This window comes from Canis lupus, chromosome 21 (assembly GCF_048164855.1).
Source record: "Canis lupus baileyi chromosome 21, mCanLup2.hap1, whole genome shotgun sequence".
NCBI lineage: Eukaryota > Metazoa > Chordata > Mammalia > Carnivora > Canidae > Canis > Canis lupus.
The window spans coordinates 22,356,143-22,379,762 of record NC_132858.1 but is presented as its reverse complement, the minus strand read 5'-3'; the positions used below and the strand labels follow the sequence as shown (position 1 = coordinate 22,379,762).

At 47.3% G+C, this 23,620-nt stretch overlaps 1 protein-coding gene across 1 annotated transcript; it reads left to right on the top strand.

The window, feature by feature from the left end:
* The first annotated feature begins 393 nt into the window (after window positions 1-393).
* CD59 (CD59 molecule (CD59 blood group)) lies at window positions 394-22,188 on the top strand. Its single transcript, XM_072791086.1, has 5 exons — window positions 394-428; window positions 1,258-1,302; window positions 10,522-10,606; window positions 14,143-14,244; window positions 20,701-22,188. Exons 3-5 carry the CDS (start codon window positions 10,540-10,542, stop codon window positions 20,901-20,903), a joined length of 372 nt encoding a protein of 123 aa, XP_072647187.1. The 5' UTR covers window positions 394-428; window positions 1,258-1,302; window positions 10,522-10,539; the 3' UTR covers window positions 20,904-22,188.
* The last annotated feature ends 1,432 nt before the right edge of the window (window positions 22,189-23,620 follow it).

Here is a 23,620-nt window from a genome sequence, read left to right as displayed (position 1 = left end):
AATGGGAGGAGGACACTTACAGATTTTCCGTTTCGGGGATTTTAAAAGGTCTCCATGTATTACTGGTGGTCACGGTCTTTTTCCAAGCCTGGGCGGGGAGCCTGAGTCACCCCGGCAAGGAGTGGCAGCCGGGGCTCCCCGGGCGTCGCCGGGGGTCCTGGGAAGGCGCGGGCAGTGCCAAGGGTCCGCAGACCTCGCGAGGGCTGGGGTGACCTTGGACTCCCACGCGGCGGCCCAGCGGGTCCCGGCCGAACCTCGGCGGGGGCGGAGCCTGGGGCGGGGCGGGGCCTGGGGGCGGGGCGGAGCCTCGACGGGGGCGGGGCCTGCGGGCGGGGGGGGCGGAGCCCGCTCCACCGAGGCTATAAAGGCGGGCGGGGCCGCGCGCGCAGGCTGCGCAGGGTCTGCGGCGGGATCGCGGGTGCGGGCAGGTAAGGCCCGAGGAGGCCCCGCGCGCGCTCACCGGCGGCGGGGCCCGGGCGGCGGGAGACCCCGGGGAGGGCGGGGTGGGGCGTCCTCCCCAGGCCCCTCGCTGCCGCCCGCGGCCCGCCGCATCCTCGCCCCGGGGGCGCCCCGAGAGCCCGGCAGAAGTCTGTCTTGCTTTAGCAGAAAGAGAAGGGCGGGAAGAGGGCGCTCTTTCCGAAACACCCCCGAGTCCCGCGCGCCGAGCCCCCCCGCCCGCCTGGCTGGGAACCGGAGCTGTGACGGGGGCAGCGACGGCGCGCCCGGGAGGAGGGGGCCGGTCCCGCGCGGACGCGGACGCTGTGGAATCGGGAGGAGGGCGGGGCCGAAACGGGGACAGTTGAAGTCCAGCCTGACGGGGCGGGGGCGGGGGTGCGGGGCGGGGTCAGGTGTCCCGGCGGCTCGTGCCCGAGTTAGGGGGACGCAGCCCCCCGGGCCCCGGACAGGTGCCAGGTCACCTGTTCCGTTTCTGCCCGTCGCCGACACACGCGCTCGGGGGCCGGGAAGCGGCTCCTGGCAGGTGCCGAGCGGCCCCGGGACCCACCCGGGCGGAGGCCTCCGAACCTCGGGCCTCGCGTGTGCTCGAAGCCCGCGGGAGGCGCCGCGCGTGGGAAGGCTTGGCCCTGCCGACGGTGTCTCCCCTCCTCGCTGTCACGGCCGTGTGACCCGCCGATTGCTCCAGAAACCGGGTAGCTCCTCGCGGCGGTGACTTCCCCGGAGAGGTCGGGGGTGGGGGCGCCCAAGGAGACCGGCTCCCCAGCCCTCCCGGCTGCAGCGCTTCCCCTTCTTTCTCTACAGGCCACCCCGTCAGTGTCACAGCTTTTAGAGACAGAGCCTCCGCAGGTTAGCTTGTGATAATAAACAGCTTTTGAAGTGGGCGGAGAGACCTCATAGTAGAGGTTTGTGTGTGTGTGTATGTGTTGTTTTTTTTTTAACGATTTATTTATTCATGAGAGACACAGAGAGGCAGAGACACGGGCAGGGTCCCTGCGGGGAGCCCGATGCGGGACTCGATCCCAGGACCCCGGGGTCACGCCCTGAGCCCAAGGCAGATGCGCAGCCACTGAGCCCCCCAGGTGCCCCCAGACTAGTAGAGTTAACCCAGAGATGGCTTTGGGTTCAGTGCTCGGGGAAACCCCTCTTTCTTCTCCCACTTTGCCTGCCTTGCCTGGCTTAGCCTGCTGGTGGCTGTGGCTCTGGAATCCATCTGCAGTGGGTGTACGGGAGGAGCCGTGGTGAATTGGCACTTCCCTACCAAGCTTAGGTGGCACAGCGTAGTAGTCCAGGGCCTGGGCATCAGGCCGGGGTTGTTGTTTTTTTTTGTTTTTGTTTTTAAAGATTTTATTTATTCATGAGAGACAGAGAGAGAGAGGCAGGGACAGAGGCAGAGGGAGAAGCAGGCCCTGTGCAGGGAGCCTGATGCAGGATTCCATCCCGGGACTCCAGGATCACACCCTGGGCGGAAGGCAGGCGCCAAACTGCTGAGCCACCCTAGGATCCCCCTCGGTCCAGGGTTTGAATCTTGCCTGGGTGGGTAATCTGAGCAACCTATTTAACCTCACCTTTGAGTCAGTAAAATATGAGGCCTTATTTCATAGGGTATTATATGGATCAAAGGAAACAATTCCTGGAAATCAGTTTGGCACCTGTCTGCGGAGGGCAAGTGGCGGCTCTTAGTATTTCCGGTACCCTTGTGACCCCAGGGCGATGGTCCCTGTTCCCCACAGTGCAGGGGGACAGGGGGGCATCTTACTTCCAGATCTCTAAGGAAGGCACGCAGAGCTCTGAATGTTCACTAAGGGGGTGGAGTGGGGTGGCAACATTTCCAGACCCTGGTTATTCACTCTGGGAGGAAGTTTAAAACCTCAAGGTAGGTAGGGAGTTGCCTCACAGAGGACAACCCATGCCTGGAACTGCGTGCTTCTGGATTTTCAAAACAGGAACAGGAAACCTCAGTGTAAGGAAGATAGCCCATTATGCTGAGTGGTCTGGAAGATAAAAGCCCACATAAAATCCACTTTAGAGTGAGGAGAGCAGGTGTGTGATGGAATTCATCTTTCACAGATATGAGCTCTTGAAACAAGGCAAATTAAAAATTCGAGGCCAGCTCTTTGAACAGCCGCCAGGTGGCCACAAAGGAAAACACGCCCAGAGTCACTTGAGGTTTTCCAAATGGGAAGACGTGTTTTTATCTACGCCCCAGATCTTTGTGAGATATCTTCACTGAACCATCGGCTTCTGTGCATGTGTAATCTTAAGGGGTAGGGCCGGGAGGAGGCTATCTCCTGAGGCCTTCTCTGGAAAGCTCCCTAGCTCTCGGGGCCCTGGAACACATGGCAGAGAAGGTCCTCGTAAGGGAAGCTGCAGATTCATGTGCTTTGGAGAGTTTTGGGGTGATCTCTCTGGCAGCAGGACCTCCAGGTGGCCGGGAGGGGCTGTCCATTATGACGGTGATTTTCTGTTTGTCTCTTCCCTCTGATGTAATGACTTCTCTGACCTGAGTGACTGATTTCTCTGTAGACATCTCCGCACGCATGGCCACAGCAGGCACTGTGTGTGCCCACGGTGACAGGGAGGCAAAGCTTCGGGTCTCTGACAGTAATGTTTCGCCACTTGTGAGTTACCAGGCCCCGGTGAATGGAAGCGGGATCCACCCAGTGTGGCTCTGCAACAGCTTGTTGCCTTGGGACAGGTAACTTCATTCCCTGAGCCTCCACAATTTTCCCATAAAATGAGAACAGCTGGGTTCTAGTTTTTAAAGGACTCTCCTAGCCTCAAAGTCCATCTGCCTCTCAGGCTCCTAGGATCGGTGACTAAACTGATGGGTCTCTGAGTCTCCTGGAACCAGCGCTGAGTTTAAAAGTCTCTTACCTAGTCACCTCAGCTCCACTAATTTATTTAGCAGCTAAAATCACAGGGAGTCGCTCCTCCAGAGAGTTCAACTGTGGTTAAGAGCTCAGACCTGGGTCTAAATGCTGCCCTAACCATGAACCAGTTTTCTATTGCTACTGAAGACAAATTACCACAAATTTGGCAGCTTCACACCGGTTTATTAATCTTATGGTTCTGTTTGTCAGAAGTATGTCACGGCCTCACCGGGGCTGCGTTCCTTTCTGGAGGCTTTCTGGGAGAATCCATTCCTTGATCATTCAGGTTATTGGCACAATACAATCCTGTGGTTGGAGGACTGAGGTATTTCCTGGCCGCATGTCAGTTGAGGACTATTCCAAAGGCCACCTATATAGTCCTCGGCTGTGGCCTCACTTCATCCGTCTGCAAAACTCAGCAGTAGTAGGAGAGCTTCATCCTCCTCCCTGAATCTCTTGCCTCTTCTTTTTTTTTTTTAAGGTGGTTTTTGTTTTTGTTTTGTATGTAGAGATAGAGAGTACATGAGCAGTAGGAGAGAGGCATAGGGAGGAGAGAGAATTTTAAGCAGGCCTCTTGTCCAGAATGAGCGCAGTGTGGGGCTTGATTGCACAACCCTGAGATCATGACCTGAACCGAAATTAAGAGCCAGATGTCTAACCAACTGAGCCACCCAGGCACCCCAAGATTTTATTTATTTTTATTATTTTTTAAAGATTTTATTTATTCATGAGAGAGACAGAGAGAGGCAGAGGCAGAGGGAGAAGCAGGGTCCCTGCAGGGAGCCCGATGTAGGACTTGATCCCAGGGCCCCAGGATGACAACCTGAGCTGAGGGCAGACGGTCAACCACTGAGCCACCCAGGTGCGCCAAGATTTTTTTTTTTTTTTTTTTCAAGATTTTATTTTTAAGTAATCTCTACGCCCAACTTGGGGCTTGAACTTACAACCCTAAGAGTTGCACGCACCACCAACTGAGCCAGCCAGGTCCCCTCTTGCTTCTACTTTCACATCCGACAGACCCTACTGCCTTCCTCATCCTTTTTATTGTAATCACCCACGTGATGCTGGATAATCTAGAACCATCTGCAGCCTTAATCTTATTTACAAAGTCGCTAAGGGAAAAAAAAAACAAAACAAAGTCGCTAAGGGTGCCGGTATTCACAGGTGCCCCGAATTAGGACACGGACCTCTCTGGGGGAGAGAGGCGTTATTTATCCTACTTTATCAGTGTTGCCCAAGTTCGTTCCCTTCCTCAACCGTCAGCTCCCACCTTTTGTAAACAGAGGCAGACATTAAATTTACTTTACAACATTGTGTGAGGATTAAATGCAGTTACCACGTCAAGCAGCAACATAGCAACTGGCCATAATTTTTGCTCACTGAAAGAAATAAGTGTGTGCTTATGGCAGGCATTCGGTGACATCAGATCCAGTGTAATCTCGTGGGCCCTTAAAAGAAGAAGGCTTTATTTAATCAGAACTGACAGCTTCTCTCTTAGCATTGTTAGACACTCTTCCAACCCTATCTAAAGTAATGTCACCCTTGTCCCAGGTCAGTCACTAACCCAGTGCTTCCCAGTATGTGCCTGGTTAGAAACACCGGAGACTCAGAACTCCTAGGGATGGGGCTCCGCATCTGTGCTGAACCACCCTCCAGATGATTCTTGTGCCACTCGGGTTTCAGAACCAGTGCTGTTCCTTTATTTTATTTTCTTCCTCGTCTTTCGCACTAGCTGGCATCCACCTCCGCTAGATTGGAAGAGCGAGGGCTTTGCCTGGTTCCATAGTTAATTGTAACGCAGCGCCTGGCACAACAGCTGCTCACGGCAGGCTCCTGCATGACTGTTGTGGGATGAATGGGGTGTAGGTGTTGAGACTGAACCTACTTCACGGTAGGAAAGAGACCCACCAGGGAATTCCTTTTGTCTGCTTCAGTTATGTCATCAAACAGTTGGTGTTAAATGCTTCGTGTTTAAATTCCTGTGGATTGTTTAGATAGACAGATACTTGGAAGGGCTGGTTGGGTTTTTTGGATGGATGGTCTTTGTTTTCCTTTTAAAATAATGGAATATGGGGGATGGGAAATGGAATACTGGCTCACACTATCCATAAATTTGCTACCCAAAACATTTTCAAGAACTTGATGGGGAATGCCTGTGTTTGTAAATTGGCTTGCAATGTTTTAGCATCCTCATATGTCTTGGGGGGATGCAAATGAATAGGTGAATGCACAGGTTGCTGTGCATTTATCTGCTTCGTTGTTCCTTTACCTGCTATGTTTTCATCCATATGGGGCTATAAACCCCTTGAGTCTTATTATATTTTATCATTGTATAAGATCATTATTACCCCTTCACAAGAGAGGAATGGAAGTAAAGGCATTCACTGTCTTAAATTTGTAGAAGTTGGCAGCAACGGGGGATTAGTATATTAGATCTCTCAGGACTGCTAGAAAATTGCCCAAGCCTCCTATCTTACAAAAACAGAGTATAACTAAAATCATTGCTATCAGACAGACATAGGAGGGTGTATGTACACAAAACACTTTTTTTTACCTCAAAGAAGCCGATTTTGAAAGGTGGTTTATACCACCTTTATGTTTTATTACCCAATCAGGTTTGGTAATAGAAAAATAAAAAGGGACGCCTGGGTGGCTCGGTGGTTGAACGTCTGCCTTTGGCTCAGGTCGTGATCTCTGGGCCCTGGGATCGAGTCCTGCATCAGGCTCCCTGTGGGGGAGCCTGCTTCTCCTTCTGCCTGTGTCTCTCATGAATAAAAAATCTTTAAAAGAAAGAAAAAGAAGCTACAAGTGAAATGGTTCGTAAGTACATTAAAATATCCTGCTCTCATGTTGAGAGCTTTTTCTATAAAAATGTTTATTGTTAAGAAAATATATTTAAGCATGAATAAGCTACCATAATTATACGATCCTGTTTGCCACGAGTTCCAGAAATGTTCAAAAAAGTTAATATGGTATTCCAAGCATTGTACTTTTAGGAAAAAGTTATGAGATTTTAGCTATTTTCAGACTGGCTTTTTCCTTAAAACATTGTGACCAGCCTTTCCTATCTAGCACACCTCATGAGGTACACTTCTGCATCATGGAATTATATGCTAATTTACGTCTAGCCACCTATGTTGCCAGATTTTTACTGTTTTAAACAATGCTTCTGTGTCCTTGAGTGTTTACTTCATGCTGCAATGAAAAGCCTCTTTGGAGCACCCCTGAAGGAATCCACTTCAGAGTCAAGGTCAGAACCTCCCGGGAATACCAATCTGAACCTCCTAAGGCTGGCTTCAAGTGTGTTTTGCAACTCCAAAATGGTGTTTTGAGTAGGCTCACCCGTCTTTCTTCTGTGGACCTCATTCAGCAGGACTTTGGTCTGTTTCCAATAATTAAATTCACTGTTTACTGTTTAAATGAGTTAGCGTATTTAGAAAAGAGAGTGTTGAGGCCCTCTGGGTGCAGCTTGCATGGAAACGTTTGGTTTGGGTGGACTGGAAAAGTCATGGCAGCATTTCTGCTTCATGTCCTATCCAATGTATGCTTGATTAGGGGCATGGTTCTGAAGTCTAAACTGGAGGATGTTTTAGATGGAAGAGTTTGAAATCATGAGGTTCAATTTGTTTGTGTTTTCATTCAGAGAAAAATTTGCCAAAAGATAGGTGACATATGCCTACCAAATGGAAACATTAGTTACGTGTAGATTTGCCCAGTATTTCTAATTATGAAAGTAAAACCTGGTCCATTATAGAATAGTTGAAGAAAGTATGATAAAAAAAAGTAGAGTCAGGAAGAGAAGTAAGAAATCATAAATAATCCTGCTTAGCATTAGCTACTGTCAGCATTTGGGGGGGCATCGATAAAATAGCTTTAGAACATGAGGTGTCTTCTATCCTCCCTTGCCCCCCACTCCGTAATAACATTTTGCCCTTGGAAATTTATATTCTTTTTTTTTAATTTATTTTTATTTATTTATGATAGACATAGAGAGCGAGAGAGAGAGAGAGAGGCAGAGACACAGGCAGAGGGAGAAGCAGGCTCCATACCAGGAGCCTGACGTGGGACTCGATCCCGGGACTCCAGGATCGCGCCCTGGGCCAAAGGCAGGCGCAAAACCGCTGAGCCACCCAGGGATCCCCGGAAATTTATATTCTTAGTAGTGGTTCGTGAAGACTTAGTCTTCTTTCTTTCTTTTTTTTTTTTTTTTTAAGATTTTGTTTATTTATTTATGAGAGACACGGAGAAAGAGAGGCAGAGACACAGGCAGAGGGAGAAGCAGGCCCCATGCAGGGAGCCCGTCGAGGGACTCGATCCGGGGTCTCCAGGATCACCCCTGGGCTGAAGGCAGCTCTAAACCGCTGAGCCACCGGGGCTGCCCCCTAGTCTTATTTCAATTTGAACCACTCAACCTTGTCATCCGCACACTGGCCACTTCCTCCCTGTGATCTTTGCCCTCCTGCAGCCATGGCATGGAAGCAGCTGCTGTAACCACCAGCCAGCCATGTGGGGTGTTGGAACCGACTTGACACTCCCCCTCCAGCCCAAAAAGCTGGGGGTTGCTTTATGTTTGGGGCCCGAGATGTCCCTGGCTCATCCATTCCAGGGTGTTTGTCTGGCTTCCTCACCTAAAGCTCCTTTCTGTCCACCCTCCCGACCCCTGCCCCCCCAACCCCCCAAACCACCTCCCTACCCAGTTTCTTCCTTCCGATCACCTTGTGATGTCAGTTGTACTATAGTGGCTATGGCTTTTTGGGCGCCTTCTTGAGCACCAGGCATTGCACCACGCGTATGTGTAATTATCCCCATAATTGGCTGAATGAAGAATGAAGCCCAGGACTGAGTTAACTCACCAGCACGGAAGGGGCAGAGCCAGAAGTGTCCACGGCCTGTTGGAGCGCCCTAGACCAGACCAGAGAGCCTGTCCCTTCCCCGGGTCATTGCTGCTTCTCTGCTTTTGTTAAGACATGAGCCTTTCTTGGTGGGCAGGTACTTTCTAAGGCACTTTGTCCCGGAACCCCTGGAACCCTTCTGTGTGTGGCACCCTGTTTGTCGTGGTGCTGTCATTTATGTGAAGGACTGTTCAGATGCTCCCTCCTGCCCCATCCATTGGGGACTCTTGATGTCGCAGCCAGTCTTATCTCAGAGCTCCTGTCCCCTGTGGGGGACCTCAGATTAAAACCTTCCTCTCCCTGTCTACTCGCAGGCAGCTGTTCTTTACAGACCTGAGCCCTGTCTGACTTGAGCCCATTCTGTCTACCGGGAAACTGCAGAGCTGGAGAAGCCAGGGGAAAAACTGGCAGGGTGCTGAGGCCTGGGTTGTTCACCCCAAGGGGAGAGTAGGTGGGGGCTCTTTCTTGTCACTCATCTGGCTCCAGGCGGAGGGCATTACAGGGCAGTCTGGGTGCCAGCAGGAGGCGCTGAGGCCTCTTCCTCAAGGATCAGGGTACAGAGACCTCAAGGTCCTCTACCTCTCAGGGTCAGGGGCCAGGAAGGAAGATCCACGGATCCTCAGATAACTCGGAACAGAAGTGTAGTAGACATGCCTGTCTGAGTTAGGACAAGAGCTCTGTGTGTGGTCGGGCTTGGTAACATCCTCCACTTATTGTACTTGGCTGTGTCGTAAGCACGTATTTGTTCAGCTTGTTTTATCTGCTGAATCCTTACAGTGTTGGGAAGCGCCATACACCTGCCCCTATTACAGATGAGGTGTAATGGAGCCTTGGTGGCAATGACAGGGCCAGCCCTTATGTCCAGGCCTCTGCCACTCCAGCATCTGACCTCTTAACCACTGCCCTTGGGCACACATCTCACTTCCTCACTGTGGCCAGCGACCCCCTGGAGGGTCAGCATGGCCAGGGTGACCCCAGAGGGGAGTGAAAGTTACTCATAAAGAAAGGCCAGGCCTGGGGTGCCTGGGTGGCTCAGTGGTTGAGCGTCTGCCTCTGGCTCAGGTCATGATCCCGGGGTCCTGGGATCGAGTCCCGCATCAGGTTTCCCGTGAGGAGCCTGCTTCTCCCTCTGCCTGGGTCTCTGTCTCCCTCTGGGCCTCTCATAAATAAACAAATCTTTAAAAAAAAAAAAAGGCCAGGCCTTGTTTGATTTTCTTCCTGGTTCCCCACACATCAGAAAGCAACCTGTCTCTTTCACCTGGGCATGACTTACTTGGTGCCAGAGCCTATTCTTTCTGCTTCTCAACTCCTCCCTGACCTTTTTCAGCCAGTTTCTGAGCAGCAGATGACCTCCAGAGGTGTAGGAATGACATTCCTAACTTAGAGGACGGTGGGGCTCACCCACCCAGAGCCCCGTCTGTCTGCCAGGCGGAAGTCCTGGCCTGTGGGGCTGAGAAGAGTAGAGCATGGAGCACCATGGTTTAGAGGTGCCCCATCTCCTGTTTCAGGATGGGGCCAGGGAAGTAGGGGCGGGATTGGGAGACCTCTTAGGTCTGCAACTCATGGTTCAGACATAGACAGCCAGAAACTCCTCTGTGTTGTGGCTTCCTTGTCAGGTAAGAGGAGGATCTGAGGCATTTCAGCCCTCCCCTTTCCTCCCCTGAGGCTCCCCGCCACACAGGTGGGCATTAATGTGATGGGACTAGTCATCAAAGCTACCTTGGTGCATACCCTCTCTACTTCCCCTGAGGGGAAGAGGTGGACAAGGTGGTGGCTCCATTGCACAGGTGGGGAGCCAGAGCTTCTGTGCACACTAAACCCTTGCCTCCTGCTCTGCTGCAGAAAGGATGCTGGTGCCTTCCAGGGTCACCCCTTTGGTCTGACACACTTAGTGGCATGGCCTGGAGAGGTGGCCCCTGCTGCCCCCCCACCCCGCCCCTGCTCAGCCAGCAGCTTGGGGCAGGGAACTCCCCTTATAGGGAAGACAGTGCCACCACCGCTGCTTAGAGGGACTGAGGCTTATTCAGAGCCAACCGCTGTGGCCAGGTGAGAGCTGGGGCGGAGCGCAGGTACTGCCCAGCCTGGTGTGCGTTGACTCCCTGCAGCTGCCTCTCTCAATAGGACGGGGAGCATTTCTTCAGTAACCTGAGGTGTGGGGGCCAGGAGAGCACCTTGGTTTTTTTCTTGGTCTGCTGACTCCTTCCCCATGTTACCTGAAGGCTCCAGGCCTTCCAGCTGTTGGCTTCTGACATAACCAGTCCTTTGCTTGGTGCATGACAACCCTCTGTGTCCCTTCCTTCCAGATTCTGTGGACAATCACAATGGGAAGCAAAGGAGGATTCATCCTGCCGGTGCTTCTGCTCATCCTGGCTGCCCTCTGCCATTCAGGTGAGTGGCCCGAGGGGACATGGATCCGGACCATCTCGGTCACTTCCATCGTAAGCTTCCTTTTTTCTTAGGCCTCAGGGGAGTGAGCTGATGCCACTGGCCTGGGGCCTGGCTTTGCTTCTTTTGCCTTCCAGTGTTAGAGGTCCTGGGCCGTGTGACCGCTCCTTCTACGTTACAGCCTTGCTCTCCTTGGAGCACCTTCCTGAGTTACAGCCCATCCTGGGCAGCAGAGCAGCTGTTTGGGGGGAGCAGGGCAGGAGGTCCATGTAGCAGCTGGAGTTTCCCCTCTCTCACAAGCTGTTGGGGACCCTAGTGGGGACCATCTTTAGAGTGCTGTGACACAGGGGGCATCTGTGTGACAGTGATGATGGTGAAGATCATAGGAGGAGCAGCAGCAGCTGGCTCACGGCATTCACACACCAACTGCTATTCTTAGCATTTTATCCGCATCGCTTCCTGAATCCTCACGTCAACCCTATGGAGTAGGTGCTGTTTTTGCCATCATTTTATAAATGACTTGACTAAGGTCCAAAGAGGAAATAATTTGTAAAATATCATACAGAATTTGAGCCCACGTGGACTGGCACCAGAGTGTCTGCTCTTAACTTCCTCCCCAGGCACCCTTCCGCAGCTCCTGGAAGTCTTTGTGTGTTCCTGAGTCTTAATTCTGTAACCGCAAAACACCTCTGAACCTGGGGCGCCTCAGTGGCTCAGTCGGTTAGACATACAACTCGATTTCGGCTCAGGTCATGATCTCAGACCACGATCTCAGGGTCATGGGATCAAGCCCTGCATCGGGCTCCACACACAGCAGGGCGTCTGCTTTTCCCTCTCCCTCTGTCTCTCCTCTCCCCCTGCCCTGCTTGCTCTGTCTCGCTTTCTCTCTCTCAAATAAATAAATAAATCCAAAAAAAAAAAAAAAAAAAAAACCACCTGTGTTACTTGCTTTGCTTCATGATAAGGATCAAATGTTATTTTCTGCCTGTGTCCTGTTAGTACTGCCAGCTTTTCAGGATTTTTTTTTAAGTGGGAAAAAGGCAGAAAGGGGATCCCTGGGTGGCGCAGTGGTTTAGCGCTGCCTTTGGCCCAGGGCGCGATCCTGGAGACCCAGGATCGAATCCCATGTTGGGCTCCCAGTGCATGGAGCCTGCTTCTCCCTCTGCCTATGTCTCTGCCTCTCTCTCTCTCTCTGTGTGTGTGTGACTATCATAAATAAATAAAAATTTTAAAAAAAAGGCAAAAAGGGAAGCAGCAATGCAAAGAACAGTGAAGAGATTCCTTCTGTGCAGAGCGTGTCTCATATATATTATTAGCTTTAGCAGCTCCCATATATTGAATTCTTTCCTAGAGACCGTGGCAAGCCCTGTGTCTCCCTTAACCCTTCCAGTCACCCCACGAGGGATCATTGTTGTTATTCCCGCTTTACAGTTGAGGGAACCAAAGCAGAGAAGGAACTAGTTCAAGGACACATTTGGATACGTTCTCCCTTTCTGAGAAAAAAGAGCAGTCATGACCCTCCCTCCCCACCTCTGTTAATTCCAGCCAGGGGTCGGTGGTGATGTGGCTCCCCACTGTGACAACACTGTGGGATCATCTCTGTCCTTGTGTCTGGTGTATTTCCTGTGATTGGAATAGCCCAGATATGCCACAGCTATTTCTGGAGCAAACTTGGGCTTGGGGCCGTCAGCTGTTCTGTGACAGGTCCCCGCTGCCCTCAGGCACTTCCACAGAGACGCAGGGTATGGAGCCCGCACACACACGTGGGAGAGGCTTCCTTGGTGGCTGCCTAGGCCCTGAGGAACATGCAGGGAGCCTTCCTCTGCCCCACACTCGCACCTTCATTAGCCCAGAGTCGAATCCCCCCAGTCTGTGTTCTTTCCTTCTCTTTCGTGCTCTGGACAGTTAGAAAAACATCATGGTTAAACCAGGCTCAGGTTTCAGAACTGATGGTCTGGGCCTGAGTCCCAGCTCTCACTCTGCACCGTGTGACTTTAGGCAAGTTGGTTAACATTTTAGTCCTAGTTTTCTCTTCAAAAATGGAGCTGGAGATCTCTGAGCCTACCTCTCGTAGCACTTCTGGAAAGATCAAGAGCTTAGCATGTAGGCGCACAGGATATCTGCATGGTGAATGAACCTGTTAGCTATGAATATTTCTGCCCCACAGATGTTCCAAGTGTGAGCTTTGGTTCCTCCATTTAAACGTGTGTCAACAAGCCAGATGAGGGAAGCCCGGGTGGCTCAGCGATTGAGCACGTGCCTTCACACTCAGGGCATGGTCCTGGAGTCGCAAGATCGAGTCCCACATCGGGGTCCCTGCATGGAGCCTGCTTCTCCCTCTACCAGTGTCTCTGCCTCTCTCTCTCTCTCTGTGTGTCTCTCATTAATAAATAAATAAAATATTAACAAAAAAAAAAAGAAACCAGATGAGCTCTGGTTGTAGCCAGGAGAAGATTCAGTCCCATGAACAACCTTTTCAGATGGCCCTCACAAGTATCCAGGCTAGAACACTCTTTCAACTCTTAGGTTCTCCCTTCTGAGGTATGTGAACACATCAGGAACAGGAAGGGGAATGCAGAAAAATCACATCTTTGTCCCTTCTCATTGTGGCTCCCCTCTCATACAAGCATGACCATCAATAACATTGGGAGGGAGGAGGAGAGTGGGCTTGGGGAACCTAGCCCTTGGGTATGGGGGCTGACTCCAGCTCTGCTGCTTGGGGTGTCCTTGGTGAGTCACTTCACTCCAGACGTCTGTCTGTGTCATCTGCAAACAAAGTGGGTGGGAGAGTGTTTTTTGGACTGACATTTTGAAGGTTAATCTGAAAATCTTCACAAATCAGGAGAGTCCTCAGCTAGGTGGAGGATTATATTATAATATGTTTAATTGACTCCTGTGGTGCTCAGGTCAGCGCCATTTTCTTCTGGCTTTCTGGAAGATTCTCTTTCCCTGAGTGATGAATGTAGGCATTGGTCTTAGAACTACAAGTCAGCTCTTGGGTTCTAAAACTTGGCCTGGGTTTAACCATGACAGTCTTCTATGAGATTTTACATATTTCATCTCTGAAAATGTCTTTTCACACAGATAGGTACTGCCAAATAACTGATTATCAGTCTACAAAAATGTGATCAAACAGCATATTTGTGATCTGGAAGGCATTTCCAGAATTCTGGTAGTTTTTTCTCTTGATAGTTTCCTTTTTTAAAATTTTTTTTAAAATTTTTGATAGTTTCCTTTTAATATGTCATTACATTGCAGATTAATCACTTCTTTTTTAATCATTTCTAGTTGAAGGTAAGAGGAAACTTCTCAATTTTACGATTACATGGATTTTGAAATATGGAAATTCTTTTGCACTTGTATCAGGGTCCAAAATATGCTGCTGGAACTGTAGTTTGAGGTTGGAAAAATGTGTCTGCTACAGGTCCACTGCTGACCTCTGCCCCATACCAGTGGAGATGGTGGGCTCCCTTCTGCCACCAGGAGGGCAAGTCAATGGTGGTCTTACAAGTACTGACAGGCTTTCTTCCTGATTCTAGGTCATAGCCTGACATGCTACAGCTGTCCTGAATCAGAGTATATCTGCAATAATACCATCAGTTGTGGGATTAATCTTGATGCGTGTCTTTTCATCAAAGCCGGTAAGAGCCTGCCCCTTCCCTGTCTGCTCCATGTAATGGGACAATGAGGGCCTGAGAAAAAAATGTGTGCTATGCTCATTCTCATTAGACATATATTCAACAAGTAATAGCTACCATCTAAGAAATAAAAAGAAAAACACCCTTCAAGGTTATTTTATTCTTCTACCTTCTAACACAAAGTCTTTCCAGTGGCATCATCAAGAAATGCTGAACATGTCAGGTAAAATCCTAAAAGACGCAGGAGACCCACAGGTTCAGGAAAACCTGATAGAAAAGAAGAGAAGATTAATCTCCCCAAGAAAGGAGAAACCCCTCAATAAGTAGGGACACATCAGAATTATCCTGTCAGGCTGGACTATCTGATAATTTTGATGTAAATTCCTGGAATGTGGATAAAATTACAAGCCCTACGTGCGAGGTCTTTGACTGTAGAGGGGATAGATCCTCTGCCTGCATGCGGAGGACCACAGGCATTCTTTGTTGATGTAGAAAGCACAATAAGGCCCCTGTAGAGAACATAGACATTCATTCTACAAATATCTGAAGACTAGTTACGTGTGAGCACATACATCAAGTTAACCTTGATCATCTGTGTCTCAGGGACACCCCCTCCCCACTACAAAAAGTATAATTTGCAAATGAGAGAATAAAGGCGATATTCTGTGTAGAGTAAGAATTAGATTAGCAGTTAGGAGCTCTGAACTCCAATCTCTTTTCTGCCTTCAGTAAGTTCTTTCTGCCTTTTTTTTTTTTTTTTAATTTATGAAATGTGTTAGACGGTAAAGGTGAAGAAGAAAGGGGAGTAGAGTAGAGCCAAAATCTTTCTTCCAGCTCTCAAATCCCATTGTTTCTTATCTGATTGTTAAACTTGTATTACAAAAATGTTCCAACTTTATTGAAGTATAATTGACAGATAAAAATTGGGTATACTTGAGATGTATGGTGTGATTTGATACTTACATACATTGGAAAATGATTGCCACAGTGGCCTAATTAAGACATACAACCCATCACGAAGTTGCCCTTTTTGTGTGTGATGAGATCACTAAGATCTACTTCCTTAACAAATTTCAAGTATATCATACACAGTATTAGTAACTATACTCCCCATGCTATAGATTAGATACCCAAAACTTACTCATCCTAAAATGAATTGTTCAGCTTTTAAAAGTAGTTCATATAAATAACAAGACACACCTTTAAAGAGTGGCCAAAATCCAAAATGCTGGCAACACCAAATGCTGACAAGAATTGCTCATGGGAATGCAAAATGGTATGACTTGGCTGTTTCTTTTTTTCTTTTTCTTTTTCTTTTTTTTTTTTTTTTTAAGATTTTATTTATTCATGAGAGGCACAGAGAGAGAGAGAGGCAGAGACACAGGCAGAGGGAGAAGCAGGGAGATCCAGGCCAGGATCACGACCTGGGCTGAAGGTGGTGCTAAACCGCTGAACCACCTGGGCTGCCCCTTGGCCATTTCTTAATAAGCTAAAAATACTCCCACCATATGATTCAGCAGTCACTGAATAGTTACCCAAAGGGACTGAAAACATATGTCCACACAAAAACCTGCACACAGATGTTTGTGCCAGCCTTATTCATAGTTGCCAAAATTTGGAAGCAACCAAGATGTCCGTCAGTAAGTGGATGAATAAACTGAACATTGCAGTGTATCCAGACAAGGGACTAAAAAGAAATGAACTCTCAAGCCATGAAAAGACATGAAGGAAATTTAAACACATATTACTAAGTGAAACAAGCCAACCTGAAAAGGCTACATAATGTGTCATTCTAATCATAGAACATTTTGGGAAAGGCAAAACTAAGGAGACCATTAAAGAGGTCAGTGGTTGGCAGGGGGTTAGCAGGAGGGAGGGAGGGATAAAAAGGTGGAGCACAGGGTTTTAGAGCAATAAAACTATGTCGTGTACAATATTGGTGGGTATATGTCTTGCATTTGTCAAACCCCATATAACACCCAGAGCGAACCCAATGTAAATCATAGACTTTGATGGTGATGGTGAATCCATGTCGGTTCAGCAATTGTAATGAATGTACCACTCTGGTGGGGGAGGAGAGGCTAATAACAGATTCCTCAGGGTAGGGATTGGGGGGCCAGGTCCAAATGAGGACTCTCAACTTTCTGCTCAATTTCGCTGTGAATCTCAAACTCCTCTAAAGAAAAAAATCTATTTTTTTAAAGGATCATTTGAATCCTAAATATTTTTCTTATGAACTTAAGTCCCACAACTCCAGCTTGACATGTGATTACAGCTGTTCTTGAAATAGAGAAATTCTGACCTTACAGCAGGACAGACACTACCAGAGCACCTAAATCCCCCTCCAGCTCAGATCATCATCTCCTGGGAGAGGCAAGGCACACTGTCATAAACAGGAGTCAAAGGTCAAGTAATCCATTGGAAAAATCATTCAGCTCTTCTAGCCACATTCCCCCCACCGCCAGCAGCTGTAAAATAGGAATATTTATCTCCTAGAGTCTGTGGGACATGTAGAGGAGAAAATGGGTATGTGGATGCTGTACAGATGGAGTCTAGAAGAGAGGCAGGTGTTGGGTGTTAATTCAGACACTATTTATTGGCGTCCTGGCCAGTCCCAGAACTAGAAGCCATGTACGTAGACCCTGGCGTAAGCCTCTGGTGGCAGTACCATGTGATCATTGCCATAATGACCTTCTGAATAGGAGGCACACTTAGCAATGCCAAGGACAATCAGGGGCTGGTGCTTCGTGAAGTTAGACTCAAAGTAAACCTTCAAAGAGATCAGGGATGATGTGCCAAGCAGAGAGAGAAACGCTAACATTCCAGTGACTCTGATAATCCACTTTATTTGGGTGATTCTGTTAGTGGCTTGGTGAGAAGCTCACCATCATAGATTGTTATGCAAATAGGATAATTGAAGGAGAGTGCTTGACTCCCTGCAGGACACAGAGTAAATGATTAATAAATTACTATCTGCTCTCCCTAGGCTGTGAGGCTCCCCTAGTTAAAATTCCAGTAACTTTAGTGTTTTTCCAGTTCCAATTCCTGATTAGGATTGCTGCAGTAACTTGTCCTATTCAACAGCCTCCTCTAGTTCAGTATTAGAAACATCCACTTGAATACCTATGATCCAAGAAAGTAGACCCACTACAAACACTGTGTGGCCTTTGCCACTTGACCAAACTTCATTAAAGTGCATCCCCAACACTTCATCCCCTCAAGGGGGAGGATGAGATGGTTATATCTGCAGTTATAAATGTAGCTTTGTTCCCAGCTGTAAATGAAGATAAGTTAGTTACAACAAGCCCTCTAATAAGGAAATGGGCATCGGTATGGTTGGTTGGTTGTTGGTTTTTTTTTTTTTTTTCCTTCCAGCAGAGAAGATAAGGAAGTGATGCCAGGGCCAGGACCCTACCTTCTCTGTCGATATGTCTCCAGCAACTAGCACACAGTCTTGGCACATAGTTATTTTTGGAGAGGAAAATCCACCATAATTCCTCTCAATCAGCACATTGCTTTTCCCTTAACATAATTTTCCTGAAATATTAAAAAACCATAATAAGATACTTGGTGTAGGTATTTGGGGCCTTGATTTTTCTCTTTGCAAAATTGGGACCGTAATAGCATGTTGTTTTGGAAACTTCCTGTATTCCCGAGTAGTCAAATGACTTTTAAATGAAGTTTAAAATATTTTTAAAGTAGATCCAAAAAAAATAAAGAAGTAAATCCATCCAATGACTTAAAAAAAAACAAAACTCAATCCATACAGAAATGTATAAATGAAGGATAGTCTTCTGTGAAGGTAACATGGTTAAATGCCTTTGGGAATTTTTCCAGAGAAAATCAATGCATTTATCCCCTGTACATACACTTCTTTACACACATGCTCCCATTCAGCCTACTGTTCTGCCTCTATTCTATTGAGATAAAATTCACATACCAGAAAATTTACACTTTAAAATGTACAATATAGTGGCTTTTAGTGTATGCACAAGGCTGTGCCACTATCATAACTCCAGAGTATTTTTATCCTCGTAAAAGACGAGGATAAAAATCTATTGAGATAAAATTCACATACCAGAAAATTTACACTTTAAAATGTACAATATAGTGGCTTTTAGTGTATGCACAAGGCTGTGCCACTATCATAACTCCAGAGTATTTTTATCCTCGTAAAAGACCCCCCATAGCCATCAGTAGTCACTCCTCCTCACTCCTCCCCTCCACATACCTGGGCAGTGACTAATCTACTTGCAGTCTCCATGGATTCGCCTCTTCTGGATATTGACTATGAACTGACTCATACAGCGTGCGTGGCCTCTATGACTGGCTTCTTCCACCGAGCAGAATGACTTTTAAGGCTGACCCATGTCCTGGCATATCTGAGTACTTCCATTCCTTTTTGTGGTTGAATAATACTCCATTGTATGGAGAGACCACATTCTGTTTATCCATTCACCAGTTGTTGTTGTTTGTTTGTTTTTTTTTTTAAGATTTTATTTATTTATTCATGAGAGAGAGAGAGAGAGAGAGGTAGAGACACAGAGACACAGGCAGGGGGAGAAGCAGGCTCCATGCAGAGAGCCCGATGTGGGGCTCGATCCCAGGTCTCCAGGATCTCACCCTGGGCCAAAAGTGGTGCTAAACCACTGAGCCACCCAGGCTGCCCCTCCATTCACCAGTTAAGGGACATCTAGGTTTCCACTTTGTGGCTGTTTTGGATGCTGCTGCTGTGAACATTCATGTACAAGCTTTTGTGTGGATGTAGTTCTCAATTCTTCTGGGTATAGAGATAGAGCTAGAAATAAGAGGAAGAAATATATCTAGAAGTGGAATTGCTAGGTCACTTTTTTTTTTTTTAGTGTAGTTGGCAGACAGTATTACAGTAGTTTCAGGTGTATAACTTAGTGATTTGGCAGGTGTGTACATGGTATTGTGTTCACACATGTTCCCACCATACTGCTGTTAGTAGCGTAGACTGCATTCCCTATACTATACCTTTTATTCCTGTGACTTACTCATTTCATAACTGGCGGCCTGCATCTCCCTCTCCCCTTCACCCCTTCTGGCAACCTCGGTTTATCCTCTGTACTTATAGGTCTGATTCTGCTTTTTATTTGCTTATTCATTTGTTTCTTTTCTAGATCCCACTCATGAGTGGAATCATACAGTATTTGCCTTTCTCAGCCTTATTTCACTAAGCATAGTACCCTCTAGGTCCATCCATGTAACATTCTACTGCATGTGTGTTTGTGTGTGTGTGTGTGTGTAAACACACCACATCTTCTTTGTTCATTCTTCTATCAATGGACACTCGGGCTGCTTCCATATCTTGGTTATTATTAATAATGCTGCTACGAATAGGGTGCATATATATCTTGTCGAATAAGTGTTTTCATTTTCTTTGGGTAAATATCCAGCAGTGGAATTACTGGCTCATATGGTATTTGTAAGTCTTTTACAGATTTTTAACTTTTTGATTAATTGCCAGACTTTTCCAGAGCATCAGCACCATTTTACCTTCCCACCGATGGTGTATGAGGCTTCCAGTTTCTCCACATCCTTGTTATCACTTGTTCTTTCCAGTTTCTTGGTTATAGCCCTCCTACTGGGTGTGACGGAAGCTCAGCGTGGTTTTGATTTGTATTTTCCTAATGACTAATGATATTGAACCTCTTTTTATGTGCTGATTGGCCCTTCGTGTATCTTTTTTTTTGAGGAAATACCTGCATCCTTTGCACGTGTTTTGAGTTGTTTGTATATTTATTGTGTTGTAAGGATGTTTTATATATTCTGGACACTAAACTCATCAGATAACATTTTCTCCCTTTTTGTGGGTTGTCTTTTTATATTCTATAGTGCCCGTTGATGCACAAAGTCTTTAATTTTGTTGGAGTCCCAATTTATCCATTCTTCTACATTTTTTTAAAACTCAGACTCCAGTTCAACACATACAGGCCTGTGCCCGTCCTTATCTACCTGGAATTCTGTTGTATGGAACTCTACCCTAATTTCTTCACATTTTTTTTAGTAATGGACTGATTTTTGTCTTTTAGTTTTCTTGCTATTACAGATGGTGTGGTGATACAGTGACCACTCTTGAGCATCTATCTTAACCTTTTCCACAAGTAGCTTCATAGAGTAAATTCTAGAAGTAGGATTGTTGGATTGTTAAAAATATCAGCAAACCTCTAAAACATCAGGAGGATTGGCTATTGCACCACGCACCACTCTCTGGGCTGACACTTTGGTTTTATGGAAAAGTTCTCTCTCGAGTTGTATCATCATCATTTGCTTAATCGTTCCCTTTTACAGCCCAACCAGGATACATGTTCTTGCCCAGGTGTCTCTACTTCCATAAGTAGCTGAGTTCTAAGAAGTAGAATTGAGAGCTCACAGGCTGGGATAGGTCATTCCGCACTTGCTAACTTACCTTTCTGTGTGTGTTTCTGTTCACAGATCCCCTAAGATATCACTACCAGTGTTGGAGGCAGAAAGATTGCAATTACCAGTACATTTCAAACTCTTTCCAAATTAAGAAGCTAGAGTACTATTGCTGCCAGAAGGACCTGTGTAATGGAAGTGCGGGCATGAGTGCCTCCAGGAAGACGGCTCTGCTGGTGACCCCATTGCTGGCGGTAGCCTGGACCCTGTATCTCTAAATCAACACCAGGAGGCCTTCTCCTAAACTTTCCGTTTCTGTATATTCCTTATTTCCTTTGCTGCTGCATTCTAAAGGCTATTTTTCACCTGGATCCTGTTGGGAAAGACAAACTAGCTTGAGCAACTTGATTAAGAGAGAGACTGAGAGATTTTGAAGACAAATCCTGTCTGCAGCAAAGACCCATTGGAGGGAAAAAATTTAAGAGTGTAGCATGTGTGATTTGAGCTAGGTTACATGCTCCTCCCTCTGCTTTTTGCAAGACCAGCTTTGCAGTGACAGCTCGAGTACATTAGATTCTCTGCACGCCCCAGTTACTTGTTACTTCCCTTCCAATTCCTTAGACTATGATCAGTGCTTTTGGGGGTGCTGAGGCAGGGGATTCTTTTCAACAGCCTCTCACAGGGAATGCTTTCATCCTCTCCCTTTGTGGCCGCCCAGCAGGCACAACAGATCTCTCCACATAGGGGCTGTCAGTCAGGGGCAGTGAGATTCTCAATGCAAAGCGATCGGAATGATCTTTGTATTCTCAACTAGCAGGGTCTGGCAGGGAAGGAGAGGAGTGTGGAAACCCCAGCCAGGTCTGTCTTCCGAGGGGTAGCAGTGGCTAAAATCGGAGTTCTCCTCTGTCCCTCAATTGTGAATGGGCCTTGCTGTCTTCACTAGAAAAACTTAATGGCATATGTTAATGATGTGTTAAAACTGTCCCCCCAACTTTTTCATTAGATTGGCGGGATATCTTGGCTTTGTCACACAGTTAAAGACTGAACGTGACGTTCTTTGTTAAAAATGACTTGCAGAAAAAAAAAAAAAAAAAATGACTTGCAGGATTAAGTGTGCTTATTTTAAATAATCCTGGTAGCCAGTCTCCTCATATATGTACGTATACTGTGTGAACACAGAGGGAGGAGCCTCTGGGGTTGCGATTTAGCACCTCCACATGTCCTCATGAACAGCAACAGGGGTGTTTTACCTGCCGACACCCGGCCTATCACAAATGTCACGGCATTTGAAAGCTCTCCCGGTTTCCTAAAAAGTGACACACCTTTTCAGGAGGGCAGAGTTTTGCCTTTGTCTTGTGGGTGTTTCTGAGTGATTCTCAAGATCCAGTAGACTTAAGGACACGTGTATTCTTACAATCTTGGCTGTATTTAACGGCAGAGCTTGACTTCCGCAGATGAGGGCAGCATTTCAGGATTAACATTTTTTTCAACCCTTTGATCATGTAATCTGTGTGACAGACTGGAATGAATGATGCCTTTCCGAAAATAAAATGTCAGCAAGTGCGTGAGTGTGGTTATTGGCCTGGAAGGAAAGCAACAAGTACAGTGTGCCCAGTGTAGCAACTGGCAAAAGAGAGCGTGGCCAGGGCCAGCCCTCCTGTTGGTGCCATTGCTTGAACAGAGACAAATAGGGACTTCCTCATCCAAACCTAGCATTGCCTTGGCGCTCTGGGTTCCCCACTGGCCCAGTGTTTTTCCTCACGCCGTCTTTAATTCTCTTGTCCAAGACATAATACCACATATGTAAATCTTTGCTCAGTAGGACTTTTTCCGACCAAGGAAGTACCAACCATGCCCACAGCCGCTGGCTGAGCCAAGAAGCTCTTTTCATGTAGGCCGTTGGAAACAGAACCAGTTTTGACTCACTTAGGCAGAAAATGAATCTAGAGGAACTTTTGGGAATTCAAAAGGGCAGAAGGCTTTCTCAAGATTCAGATTGCAGGGTACGACTGTCTTGAGTGTTGTCTTGAGTCATGTGCCCACATTGGGGCCAGGGTGCATTAAGAAAGGGGTAATTCTCTAAAGTGGGAACTGAGTGCTGCTAAGTGGGGAGATGCAGAGAGGGCTCCTGGGAGTGGAAATCGGCAAGCGTCCTAATTGTCCTAATCGATGGCCTGAAGCTTTGAGGTTTCTTTCCACAGAAAGTTACAATGACTCATGCCTTGAGCATTGGGTGTCTTGACCCAAAGGCAATACTGCAAAGGCCGGTGAGTGAAGAGCCAATAAATAGCCTTTGTATGGCTTTATAGGAACTTTCATATTGGGTTTAATATTGGATGGTGATAAAAACCCCATTGGATCTTCTCTCTTGGGGGATGAGGTCTGGATGCACACCAACTTGACTTTGGGAAAAAGCCTGGGAGGAGGGTCCTGTGCTTTTGTGCTTTGAAGCAATTGATTACTGCCTCTTCCTAGAAACCAAAATACTTAGTACGGTAGTTTTTCACTTAATAGTTAGGTTACCTAACAGAGTGAGCTTATAGAACCCAGTTAGGCCTTTCTGGAAACACATAATTCCAAAACACTGTTTGCCACAGTCTGTTTCCAAGGCCCACTGCCTCTCGTAATTATTTTGTTTCAGAATAGTAGCTGTTGAGCACACGGTTTTTGTGGTTGGAGGCCCTGGGTTCTGAGCCCGTCTCTTCCACAAACTGGCTATGTCTCTGGATCCGTTTTCTGACCCTCTCTGAACTCTGGCTTCCTGCACCTACCTCAAAGAATTGTGAGGCTTGCAGTGTCACGTTTGTGAAGTGTCTGGCAGGTAGGAAGTGGGCTTAATAGGAACTGGGTGTAGACAAATGGGACTGGCACTAAATGTTCAATCCTGGAGCGTAGTGATCACAACTTGAGCACTTAACCACGTGCCTGACACTATTCCAAGCGCTATATATGTACGAGTTCACTTGGTTTTCTCAGTAACCATGAAGAGTAATTC

Coding starts and splice junctions, on each gene's coding strand:
- CD59 (XM_072791086.1), top strand. CDS start 10,540: ATGGGAAGCAAAGGAGGATTCATCCTGCCGGTGCTTCTGCTCATCCTG. Junction 10,607..14,142: donor GGCTGCCCTCTGCCATTCAG/GTGAGTGGCCCG, acceptor TCCTGATTCTAG/GTCATAGCCTGACATGCTAC. Junction 14,245..20,700: donor GTGTCTTTTCATCAAAGCCG/GTAAGAGCCTGC, acceptor TTCTGTTCACAG/ATCCCCTAAGATATCACTAC.